Source organism: Oncorhynchus mykiss, unplaced genomic scaffold (genome assembly GCF_013265735.2).
Source record: "Oncorhynchus mykiss isolate Arlee unplaced genomic scaffold, USDA_OmykA_1.1 un_scaffold_369, whole genome shotgun sequence".
Classification (NCBI taxonomy): Eukaryota; Metazoa; Chordata; class Actinopteri; order Salmoniformes; family Salmonidae; genus Oncorhynchus; species Oncorhynchus mykiss.
In genome coordinates this window covers 90,408-103,105 of record NW_023493816.1, presented here as the reverse complement: position 1 = coordinate 103,105, position 12,698 = coordinate 90,408, and the positions used below count along the sequence as shown (strand labels likewise).

The 12,698-nt window shown below is 45.7% G+C and overlaps 1 protein-coding gene and 2 long non-coding RNA genes across 5 annotated transcripts in view; all 3 read right to left on the bottom strand.

Moving 5' to 3' along the window:
• Window positions 1–2,496: 2,496 nt before the first annotated feature.
• On the bottom strand, window positions 2,497–5,966 carry LOC118953486. Of its 2 annotated transcripts, none has more exons than XR_005043878.1 (2): window positions 3,751–5,966; window positions 2,497–3,701 (listed from the first exon to the last, which is right to left on the bottom strand). It is a non-coding gene; the product is annotated as an uncharacterized LOC118953486 (long non-coding RNA). The 2 variants fall into 2 exon arrangements; XR_005043879.1 differs by having other exon boundaries at window positions 3,800–5,966.
• A 53-nt stretch (window positions 5,967–6,019) lies between these two features.
• The window catches only part of si:zfos-911d5.4, a 40,173-nt gene continuing 33,494 nt past the window's right edge, over window positions 6,020–12,698 (bottom strand). For both annotated transcript variants that reach the window (XM_036973948.1, XM_036973949.1), the window contains exon 8: window positions 6,020–6,312. In XM_036973948.1, coding sequence (XP_036829843.1) covers window positions 6,145–6,312 — 168 coding nt within the window. In that variant the 3' untranslated portion in view covers window positions 6,020–6,144. The remainder of the gene's footprint in view (window positions 6,313–12,698) is intronic.
• Window positions 7,371–8,885, bottom strand: LOC118953487. The gene is made up of 2 exons (XR_005043880.1): window positions 8,515–8,885; window positions 7,371–8,017 (listed from the first exon to the last, which is right to left on the bottom strand). It is a non-coding gene; the product is annotated as an uncharacterized LOC118953487 (long non-coding RNA).

Sequence of the window (12,698 nt, the reverse complement as noted above, 5' to 3'; positions counted from 1 at the left end):
ATGTCATGGAAAGTGGTGATAGATAATGTCATGGAAAGTGGTGATAGATGATGTCATGGAAAGTAGCAATAGATGATGTCATGGAAAGTAGCGATAGATGATGTCATGGAAAGTAGCGATAGATGTCATGGAAAGTAGCGATAGATGATGTCATGGAAAGTAGTGATAGATGATGTCATGGAAAGTAGCGATAGATGATGTCATGGAAAGTGGTGATAGATGATGTCATGGAAAGTAGCGATAGATGATGTCATGGAAAGTAGCGATAGATGTCATGGAAAGTAGCGATAGATGATGTCATGGAAAGTAGTGATAGATGATGTCATGGAAAGTAGCGATAGATGATGTCATGGAAAGTGGTGATAGATGATGTCATGGAAAGTGGCGATAGATGATGTCATGGAAAGTAGCGATAGATGATGTCATGGAAAGTAGCGATAGATGATGTCATGGAAAGTAGCGATAGATGATGTCCTGGAAAGTAGCGATAGATGTCATGGAAAGTAGCGATAGATGATGTCATGGAAAGTAGTGATAGATGATGTCATGGAAAGTAGCGATAGATGATGTCATGGAAAGTGGTGATAGATGATGTCATGGAAAGTGGCGATAGATGATGTCATGGAAAGTAGCGATAGATGATGTCATGGAAAGTAGCGATAGATGATGTCATGGAAAGTAGCGATAGATGATGTCCTGGAAAGTAGCGATAGATGTCATGGAAAGTAGCGATAGATGATGTCCTGGAAAGTAGCGATAGATGTCATGGAAAGTAGCGATAGATGATGTCATGGAAAGTAGCGATAGATGATGTCATGGAAAGTAGCGATAGATGATGTCCTGGAAAGTAGCGATAGATGTCATGGAAAGTAGCGATAGATGATGTCATGGAAAGTAGCGATAGATGATGTCATGGAAAGTGGCGATAGATGATGTCATGGAAAGTGGCGATAGATGATGTCATGGAAAGTAGCGATAGATGATGTCATGGAAAGTGGCGATAGATGATGTCATGGAAAGTAGCGATAGATGATGTCATGGAAAGTGGTGATAGATGATGTCATGGAAAGTGGCGATAGATGATGTCATGGAAAGTAGCGATAGATGATGTCATGGAAAGTAGCGATAGATGTCATGGAAAGTAGCGATAGATGATGTCATGGAAAGTAGCGATAGATGATGTCATGGAAAGTGGCGATAGATGATGTCATGGAAAGTAGCGATAGATGATGTCATGGAAAGTAGCGATAGATGATGTCATGGAAAGTAGCGATAGATGTCATGGAAAGTAGCGATAGATGTCATGGAAAGTAGCGATAGATGATGTCATGGAAAGTAGCGATAGATGATGTCATGGAAAGTAGCGATAGATGTCATGGAAAGTAGCGATAGATGATGTCATGGAAAGTAGCGATAGATGATGTCATGGAAAGTAGCGATAGATGTCATGGAAAGTAGCGATAGATGTCATGGAAAGTAGTGATGGGCCTCAGGATCTCACCACAGTATCCCTGTGCATTCAAATTGCCATCAATAAAATGCAATTGTGTTTGTTGTCCGTAGCTTATGCCTGCCCACATCATAACCCCACTGCCACCATGGGGCACTGTGTTCACAACGTTGACATCAGCAAACCCGCTCGCCCACACGACTGCCATCTGCCCGGTCCAGCTGAAAACGGGATTCATCCATGAAGAGCACACTTCTCCAGCATTTACCCACAAAAACGTTGGTTACGGCGCCAGACTGCAGTCAGTTCAAGACCCTGGTGAGGGAAGACGAACATCACATGAGCTTCTCTGAGATGGTTTCTGACAGTTTGTGCAGAAATTCTTCGGTTCTGCGAACCCACAGTTTCACCAGTTGTCCGGGTAGCTGGTCTCAGACGATCTCGGAGGTGAAGATGCCGGATGTGGACGTCCTGGGCTGGTGGAGGTCCCCGGGCTGGTGGAGGTCCCCGGGCTGGCGTGATCTGTGGTTGTGAGGCCAAATTCTCTAAAATGACATCGGAGGCGGCTTATAGTAGAGAAATGAACATTCAATTCTCTGGCAACAACTCTGGAGAACATTCCTGCAGTCAGCATGCCAGTTGCATGCTCCCTCACGTTGAGACGTCTGTGGCATTGTGTTGTGACAACTGCACATTTTAGTGGCCTTTTATTGTCCCCAGCACAAGGTGCACCTGTGTAATGATTATGCCGTTTAATTAGTTTCTTGATAATCCATCCACCTGACAGGTGTGGCGTATCTTGGCAAAGAAGAAATTCTCACAAACAGGGTGTAAACAACATTTGTGCACAACATTTGGAGAGAAATGAGCTTTTTTGTGTGTCTGGAACATTTTTGCGATCTTTTTTATTTCAGCTCATGAAACACGGGAGCAACACTTGACATGTTGCATTTTATATGTTTGTTCAGTGTAGTTGTGATGAGTGCAGAGATGTCTCTCTCTCTCTCTCTCTCTCTGTACATGTACTTCAGGATACACTACCAAGATTAGATTTTTCACACCATTTTAATCTTTAAAACATCATAGTACAAACATTTGAATAGATCATTAAATAAAATCACTAAAGATTTCTATAAAAAAAATATATAAATGGTAAAATAAGCATGCAGAGTATGGATTAATTATGCCTTTGAATACAAAATGGTATAGGTGCTTGTAGTATTGTCAAGACTGTTTTTAAAAATGTTCAGTATAATCTGTAAACCTACTGTAGATCTCCTTTTAGAGTCCCACAGCAGGTCTACGGTCTTTGTAAATCTAGTTGGAGCATACATGGGGTCTCAAAAATATACATTTTCCTGAGAACGCGCCATTGAGTCGGCCGAGTAGGAGAACATATATCAATGTCCAACGACACATTCAGAAAGTAAGACGTAGGTATAGGTACATATTAAAACACATCCATTCTGAATGCACACCCAATAGGTATCAAACAAAAACACACAAACCATGAAAAACGTCTTGGAAAAATGGCTCCCCCAAGGCAACCACGGTTTCACTGAGAATAGAGAGTAGCTATTATATATATGGGGTAGTGCTGCTCAGTGCTCCCACACCCAACAAACATCCTAACCCCCAGGCACATGTAGAAAAACAGACCTTTGGGAAAGTGGAGGAGCTGGGAGTTGAGCATGGTGCCGTTTCAGGTAGAGAGAGATGCTAGTCAGCGAGATGCCACAGAGATTTCCCTCCTGAATTAGCTCAAGGCACTGATATCCTGGTAGAAATAACATTATTTAGGCCCAACACCAGACACAGTAAATACAATTGCTAGCTGTTAGCAAAGCAGGGGAGTGACAGGTCGTGCCACTAAAAGCTAGGAATTAAAATGGTACTGGGCAAGCCTGGTTGAGCCAGACCTGGGTTCAAATACTATTTGAAAATCTTTCAAATACTTCAAGCGTTTGCTTAAGCCTGCCTGGGGTGCCAGGTTTGTACTTTTGGGACTTTTCTATTGAAACAGGCAAGCTCAAATCAAGCACAGCTAAAGTACTGAACATTATTTTAAAATAGTATTTGAACACAGGTTTGGGTCTGAACACGTGAGCTCTTGAAGATCCTCTTGAGAGAAGAGCATATTAGCACCCCCCCCCCCCCCCAAAAAAAACAGAAACTCAAGGAAAAACAGACTTGACCACTCGCCATCAAACCAATTCAGCCGTCCAACCAAAACAGCCAGTAATACAGGTACCTTCCCCAGCCCTCATTAACACTAAGGGGCCAGTCAGTAATGCAGGTACCTTCCCCAGCCCTCATTAACACTAAGGGGCCAGTCAGTAATACAGGTACCTTCCCCAGCCCTCATTAACACTAAGGGGCCAGTCAGTAATGCAGGTACCTTCCCCAGCCCTCATTAACACTAAGGGGCCTGTCAGTAATACAGGTAACACTAAGGGGCCAATCAGTAATACAGGTACCTTCCCCAGCCCTCATTAACACTAAGGGGCCAGTCAGTAATACAGGTACCTTCCCCAGCCCTCATTAACACTAAGGGGCCAATCAGTAATACAGGTACCTTCCCCAGCCCTCATTAACACTAAGGGGCCAGTCAGTAATACAGGTACCTTCCCCAGCCCTCATTAACACTAAGGGGCCTGTCAGTAATACAGGTAACACTAAGGGGCCAGTCAGTAATGCAGGTACCTTCCCCAGCTCTCATTAACACTAAGGGGCCAGTCAGTAATACAGGTACCTTCCCCAGCCCTCATTAACACTAAGGGGCCAGTCAGTAATACAGGTACCTTCCCCAGCCCTCATTAACACTAAGGGGCCAGTCAGTAATACAGGTACCTTCCCCAGCCCTCATTAACACTAAGGGGCCAGTCAGTAATACAGGTACCTTCCCCAGCCCTCATTAACACTAAGGGGCCAGTCAGTAATACAGGTACCTTCCCCAGCCCTCATTAACACTAAAGGGCCAGTCAGTAATACAGGTAACACTAAGGGGCCAGTCAGTAATACAGGTACCTTCCCCAGCCCTCATTAACACTAAGGGGCCAGTCAGTAATACAGGTACCTTCCCCAGCCCTCATTAACACTAAAGGGCCAGTCAGTAATACAGGTACCTTCCCCAGCCCTCATTAACTCTAAAGGGACAGCGGTTTTTAAACTGTAACAATTAGCACGTCAGGTACACACTCCGCAGCTGAACCATGTAGTGGGTGACAATCAAACCAACTGACATAACGGCTAGTTAACGTCTACGTTAGTGGCAGGGGCCAGACACTAGAATTATCATTCAAAACAAGAGTAAGTTTAATCAGGCTAATTGTTCTGAACCATCTCCATTAACATAATATTGTCGTTGAGTATGACAGGCCACCGCGGATGGAACAAGGCGAGTCAGTGTGTGAACGGGGGAGTTTACATTAGGCTAAGTGCTGATTATGAAACAGACTGTCAGCATAACAATGGTTTGACTACAGGGTGACAAGTGGAGCTGTGCTTGAGGGATGTTTGGTGGCCTGCAGGAGGCTGTGGTTGGCCTGCAGGAGGCTGTGGTTGGCCTGCAGGAAGCTGTGGTTGGCCTGCAGGAGGCTGTGGTTGAGGGATGTTTGGTGGCCTGCAGGAGGCTGTGGTTGGCCTGCAGGAGGCTGTGGGTGGTCTGCAGGAGGCTGTGGTTGAGGGATGTTTGGTGGCCTGCAGGAGGCTGTGGGTGGCCTGCATGAGGCTGTGCTTGAGGGATGTTTGGTGGCCTGCAGGAGGCTGTGGTTGAGGGATGTTTGGTGGCCTGCAGGATGCTGTGGTTGAGGGATGTTTGGTGGCCTGCAGGATGCTGTGTAGCTGTGATTGAGGGATGTTTGGTGGCCTGCAGGAGGCTGTGGAGCTGTGGTCGAGGGATGTTTGGTGGCCTGCAGGAGGCTGTGGTTGAGGGATGTTTGGTGGCCTGCAGGAGGCTGTGGTTGAGGGATGTTTGGTGGCCTGCAGGAGGCTGTGGGTAAGGGATGTTTGGTGGCCTGCAGGAGGCTGTGGTTGAGGGAGGCTGTGGTTGAGGGATGTTGAGGGACTTAGCACAACTAAGTGATCCATGTGATAAAAAGGTACTCATCAAACTCTTATACATAATTAAAAACAGCAGGTATATATTGTTGTGTGTGAGCTATTATAGAAGGAGGTTCCTGAAGCCTGACTACAGGGTCCTTCAGTTACCAACAACCCCTTTCACCTTTACCAAAAATCTAGTTTTGTAAATTAGTTTAAATATAGAGTCTGATTCAACAGATACCTAACCTGGTAGTTTAGAAAACTGCACACACACACACACACCTAAAACCTGCAGACTGTGGAGAACAGGCTAGTTTCTCATACAGATCCACTGTCTGTGATGGATCCCAAAATGGCACCCTAGTCCATATACCAGCGCACTAAAAGTAGTGTACTATATAGGGTGACACTAAAAGTAGTGTACTATATAGGGTGACACTAAAAGTAGTGTACTATATATAGGGTGACATTAAAAGTAGTGTACTATATAGGGTGACACTAAAAGTAGTGTACTATATATAGGATGACATTAAAAGTAGTGTACTATATAGGGTGACACTAAAAGTAGTGTACTATATAGGGTGACACTAAAAGTAGTGTACTATATAGGGTGACATTTGGGCCGTAACCAAGGGCAAAAAAAAAAGAAGTCATATGCTGAGTGTGATGCTTTGGATGGTGTTAGCGGGGATCCCGGCGTCCGTTTCCTCTCCGTTGATCCGGAAGATGACCTGTGTGTTGTGGGGGATGGTGCTGGTGGACGTCAGGGGCTTCCCCAGCCAGCCTGGAGCTCCACGTTTATACATCTTCACCGTCACCTACAGGGGAGGACAGAGGAGATGTGAGATAAGTAGTCACCGTTCGTTTAGGAGAGAAATCTTGTTGCATTTTTTTATTTATTTACATACAAAAACAGTGGTCCTCCACGTGTAAAGCTCCCCATCAAATTTCAAACTAAATTTTATTTTTTTTTTTAATTTATTTTTTTAGAAAAATAAGTATTGTTTGTTTTAAAGTTATGGTGGTCAGTCTGGCTTTGACTGTCTGTAACCTCTCTGTCAGGGGTCAGTGGGGACTGTGACCTTGGGTCTATACCTCTACAGACACCTCTGACCTCTAGCTATACTGACAAGCTGTTGCTTCCTGTCTGGGGGGGGGCAGGAAGCAGAGAAAAGGAGGACGAAACAAAGCACTGGTCTGGGAATCAGATGGTAGATTACAGACACTGTGGCTTCAAAAGGCCTTGGTGGTGGAGATCCCATTCACGCTAAACGCTGCATATATCGGCTCAATCAGAAATCGACCCAAGGCCTATATCCCGCTATCAGATTGAATCAAAGCCCTGTTGCACTGCAGTCCGTTCACTCTGGCCCCAGTAGATCAGGTGGAGCTGCCAGGGAGAGAACAGCTTCCAAAGAGACAGGTTTCCAACCAGAAGTAGGCGACCTAATTCTGTTGAATAATAGAACGCTATGCAGCCAATGTGACGACTCCCTCTTTCGTCAGTGAAGGAAGCTACGTTTCTCTATCAGCCTATATGTAGTGGGGGAACAGTGTAGCCATCAGCCTATATGTAGCTGGGGTAACAGTGTAGCCATCAGCCTATATGTAGCGGGGGAACAGTGTAGCCATCAGCCTATATGTAGCGGGGGAACAGTGTAGCCATCAGCCTATATGTAGCTGGGGACCAGAGTAGCCATCAGCCGATATGTAGCGGGAGAACAGTGTAGCCATCAGCCGATATGTAGCTGGGGAACAGTGTAGCCATCAGCCGATATGTAGTTGGGGGAACAGTGTAGCCATCAGCCTATATGTAGTTGGGGGAACAGTGTAGCCATCAGCCTATATGTAGTTGGGGGAACAGTGTAGCCATCAGCCTATATGTAGCTGGGGAACAGTGTAGCCATCAGCCTATATGTAGCTGGGGGAACAGTGTAGCCATCAGCCGATATGTAGCTGGGAAACAGTGTAGCCATCAGCCGATATGTAGCTGGGGACAGTGTAGCCATCAGCCTATATGTAGCGGGGGAACAGTGTAGCCATCAGCCTATATGTAGCGGGGGAACAGCGTAGCCATCAGCCGATATGTAGCTGGGAAACAGTGTAGCCATCAGCCTATATGTAGCGGGGGAACAGCGTAGCCATCAGCCGATATGTAGCTGGGAAACAGTGTAGCCATCAGCCGATATGTAGCTGGGAAACAGTGTAGCCATCAGCCTATATGTAGTTGTGAGGACAGTGTAGCCATCAGCCTATTTGTAGTTGGGAACTATACATATATACACACACATTTTTTCCTGCACTGCTAAAGCTGCCCCGGTCAACGCTGTTATTGTGAAGTGGAAATGTCTAGGAGCAACAACAGCTCAGCCACAAAGTGGTAGGCCACAAAAGCTTACAGAACCACTGAGTGTTGAAGCCTGTAGCGAGAAAAAATATCTGTCATTTATCATGTCTCCTAGTGGGCTAGCTATCATCTACCTGTCATTTATCATGTCTCCTAGTGGGTTAGCTATTATCTACCTGTCATGTCTCCTAGTGGGCGAGCTATTATCTACCTGCCATTTATCATGTCTCCTAGTGGGCTAGCTATTATCTACCTGTCATTTATCATGTCTCCTAGTGGGCTAGCTATTATCTACCTGTCATTTATCATGTCTCCTAGTGGGCTAGCTATTATCTACCTGTCATTTATCATGTCTCCTAGTGGGCTAGCTATTATCTACCTGTCATTTATCATGTCTCCTAGTGGGCTAGCTATTATCTACCTGTCATTTATCATGTCTCCTAGTGGGCTAGCTATTATCTACCTGTCATTTATCATGTCTCCTAGTGGGCTAGCTATTATCTACCTGTCATTTATCATGTCTCCTAGTGGGCTAGCTATTATCTACCTGTCATTTATCATGTCTCCTAGTGGGCTAGCTATTATCTACCTGTCATTTATCATGTCTCCTAGTGGGCTAGCTATTATCTCCCTGTCATTTATCATGTCTCCTAGTGGGCTAGCTATTATCTACCTGTCATTTATCATGTCTCCTAGTGGGCTAGCTATTATCTACCTGTCACTTATCATGTCTTTAGGTTTTAGTCCCTGCATTCATTGGACTTAACTTCTTCAAAACTCCCCCATTCATGCTTCGTCTGAGTGACAGTCGATCTCTTAACAAGATTCAGACTTTCAGGTAATTGGAAGACAAAAACCTGTTCAAAAGAAAACTTATTTTTTTTAAAAACATTTCATATTTTTTGTCTCCGTTTACAGAGGGATGGAAGAGGCCCACTAGACCATTTATTCAATTATTATTATTATTTAGTCTCCATGGTTCTTTCATGTCCAGGTAGTCCATCCATAAAAACATTTTTTTTGGTGGGGGGGGGGGGGGGGGGGGGGGGGTAGAGGCTTTTCAGTTAAAAATGGCAGAGACAGTTAGGAGTCTCAATGTATCTGTCCTTGTCCATGGTTGGGAGTCATTGTGGACGCCCACTAACGTATTTTATTACTGAAAGCATCAAATGAAGACATAAGCATCGTTGTCCATCAGGAAAATACCCTGTATGTGAGATTTAGGGTGAGGGCCTAAAAACGGCACTATTCCCTATGGCTCCGGGTCGAAAGTAGTGCGCGGATTGGAGAATAGGGTGCCATGCAGGCCAACGCCTTAGTCCTTTAGTCTGCCATTGAAAGTAGTGCGCGGATTGGAGAATAGGGTGCCATGCAGGCCAACGCCTTAGTCCTTTAGTCTGCCATTGAAAGTAGTGCGCGGATTGGAGAATAGGGTGCCATGCAGGACAACGCCTTAGTCTGCCATTGAAAGTAGTGCGCGGATTGGAGAATAGGGTGCCATGCAGGACAACGCCTTAGTCTGCCATTGAAAGTAGTGCGCGGATTGGAGAATAGGGTGCCATGCAGGACAACGCCTTAGTCTGCCATTGAAAGTAGTGCGCGGATTGGAGAATAGGGTGCCATGCAGGCCAACGCCTTAGTCTGCCATTGAAAGTAGTGCGCGGATTGGAGAATAGGGTGCCATGCAGGCCAACGCCTTAGTCCTTTAGTCTGCCATTGAACGTGATCATTGTAATAGTAGAGAGGTTGGTGGGTCAGGAGACTGGTAGAGGACATAGTGCTTACTCCTCCATTTTGTTTATTGAACTCTGTGTGTAGCTAACCGACCCTCTCTGCCCATTCATTGCCATTTTACCTGTTGTTGATTAGCTGTTGTCTTAGCTAGCTCTCCCAATCAACACCTGTGATTGCTTTATGCCTCACTTTGTCTCTCTCAAATTTCAATATGCCTTGTATACTGTTGTTTAGGAAAGTCATCATTGTTTTAGTTTACAATGGAGCCCCTAGTTCCACTCATCATTCCTCAGATACCTCCTTTGTCCCACCTCTCAAACATGCGGTGACCTCACCCATTATAACCAGCATGTCCAGCATGTCCAGAGAAACAACAACTCTTATCACGCAGTGCCTGGGCTTACCTCCACTGTACCCGCACCCCACCATACCCGTCTGTACATTATGCCCTGAATATATTCTACCACGGCCATAAATCTACTCCTTTTATTCTCTGTCCCCAACGCACTAGACGACCAGTTTTCATCTGTTCCTCGGGTGATGTGAAGGTTAACCCAGGCCTTGCGTGTCGCCAGGCGCTCTCATTTGTTGACTTCTGTAACCGAAAATGCCCTGGTTTCATGCATGTTAACATCAGAAGCCTCCTCCCTAAGTTTGTTTTACTCACTGCTTTAGCACACTCTGCCAACCCTGATGTCCTTGCCGTGTGTGAATCCTGGTTTAGGAAGGCCACCAACAATTCTGAGATTTCCATACCCAACTACAACATTTTCCGTCAAGATAGAACTGTCAAAGGGGGAGGAGTTGCAGTCTACTGCAGAGATAGCCTGCAAAGTTCTGTCATACTTTCCAGGTCTATGCCCAAACAGTTCGAGCTTCTAATCTTAAATTAATCTCTCCAGAAATAAGTCTCACTGTTGCCGCCTGTTATAGACCCCCCCTCAGCTCCCAGCTGTGCCTGGACAACGTGAATTGATTGCCTGCCCCCCCTCCCTCCCATCTATCCTCAGAGTTCGTTCTGTTAGGTTACCTAAACTGGGATATGCTTAACATCCCAGCAGTCCTACAATCTAAGCTATATGCCCTCAAGCTCACACAAATGATCAAGGGACCCACCAGGTACAACACTAAATCCGTAAACAAGGGCACCCTCAGATATTATCCTGACCAACTTGCCCTCCAAATACACCTCCAAATACACCTCTGCTGTTTTCAAATCATGATCTCAGCGATCACTGCCTCATTGCCTGCATCCACTATGGGTCCGCGATCAAACGACCACCCCTCATCACTGTCAAAGGCTCCCTAAAACACTACTATGGCGGACTGCCATAGCATCAAAGTCCCCATGATATGCAACTGTTCAGGGAAGTCAGGAACCAATACAGAGTCAGGAAAGCAAAGACTAGCTTTTTCAAACAGAAATTTGCATTCTGTAGCTCTAACTCCAAAAAGTTGGGACACTTTAAAGTCCATGGAGAATAAGAGCACCTCCTCCCAGCTGCCCACTGCTCTGAGGCTAGGAAACACCGTCACCACCGATAAATCTACGATAATCAATCATTTCAATAAGCATTTCTCTACGGCTGACCATGCTTTCCTCCTGGCTACCCCAACCCCGGCTAACAGCTCTGCACCGCCCGCAGCGACATGCCCAAGCCTCCCCAGCTTCTCCTTCACCCAAATCCAGATAGCAGATGTTCTGAAAGAGCTGCAAAACCTGGACCCGTACAAATCAGCCGGGCTACACAATCTGGACCCTCTAAAATTATCCGCCGCCATTGTTGCCACCCCTATTACCAGTCTGTTCCTCTTTCGTATCGTCCAAGATCCCTAAAAATTGGAAAGCTGCCGCGGTCATCCCCCTCTTCAAAAGGGGGAGACACTAGACCCAAACTGCTACAGACCTACATCCATCCTACATCCGGCTGGATGAAGTCATCCTGACAAGTCCGGTGTCAAAATAGATGGCATCATGAGGAAAGAGAAAGTATGCAGATATATTGAAGCAACATCAAGACATCAGTCAGGAAGACCACAGGGACACCATTTCTAATCCCACCGTACCTTCTCCGCTGTGCAATCCGGTGTCAGAGCTGGTCACGGGTGCACCTCAGCCACGCTCAAGGTACTAAACGCTATCATAAACGCCATCGATATAAAAGACAGTACTGTGCAGCAGTCTTCACCGACCTGGCCAAGGCTTTCGACTCTGTCAATCACCGTATTCTTAACGGCAGACTCAATAGCCTTGGTTTCTCAAATGACTGCTTCGCCTGGTTCAACTACTTCTCAGATCGATTTGACACACTGAACTCTGGGGGCCTGTAGTCCAGACATCTGGCAGTCTATGGGGGTACCACAAGGTTCAATTCTAGGGCCGACTCGTCTCTGTATATATCAATGATGTCGCTCTTGCTGCGGGTGATTCCCTGATCCACCTCTACGCAGACACCATTCTGTTTACATCTGGCCCTTCCTTGGACATTTAACTAAACTCCAAACGAGCTTCAATGCCATACAACACTCCTTCCGTGGTCTCCAACTGCTCTTAAAATGCTAGTAAAACCAAATGCAAGCTTTTCAACCATTCGCTGCCCACACCCGCCCGCCCAGCATCACTACAAATACCTGTGTGTCTGGCTAGACTATAAACTCTTTCCAGACTCATATTAAACATCTCCAATCCAAAATTAAATCTAGAATCAGCTTCCTATTTCGCAACAAAGACTCCTTCACTCCCGCCACCAAACATACCCTTGTAAAACTGACTATCCAACCGATCCTCGACTTCGGCGATGTCATGTACAAAATAGCTTCCAATACTCTACCCAGCAAACTGGATGCAGTCTTTGTTACCAAAGCCCCTTAATACCCACCACTGCGACTCTAGTCGGCTGCTCTAGTCGGCCGCTCTATAGTCGGCCACTCTATAGTCGGCCGCTCTAGTCGGACGTTTACATACACTTAGGTTGTTTTTCGTTTTCAACCACTACACACATTTGTTAACAAACTACAGTTTTGGCAAGTCGGTTAGTTGTGCATGACAAGTCATTTTTCCAACAATTGTTTACAGAGATTATTTCACTGTATCACAATTCCAGTGGGTCAGAAGTTTACATA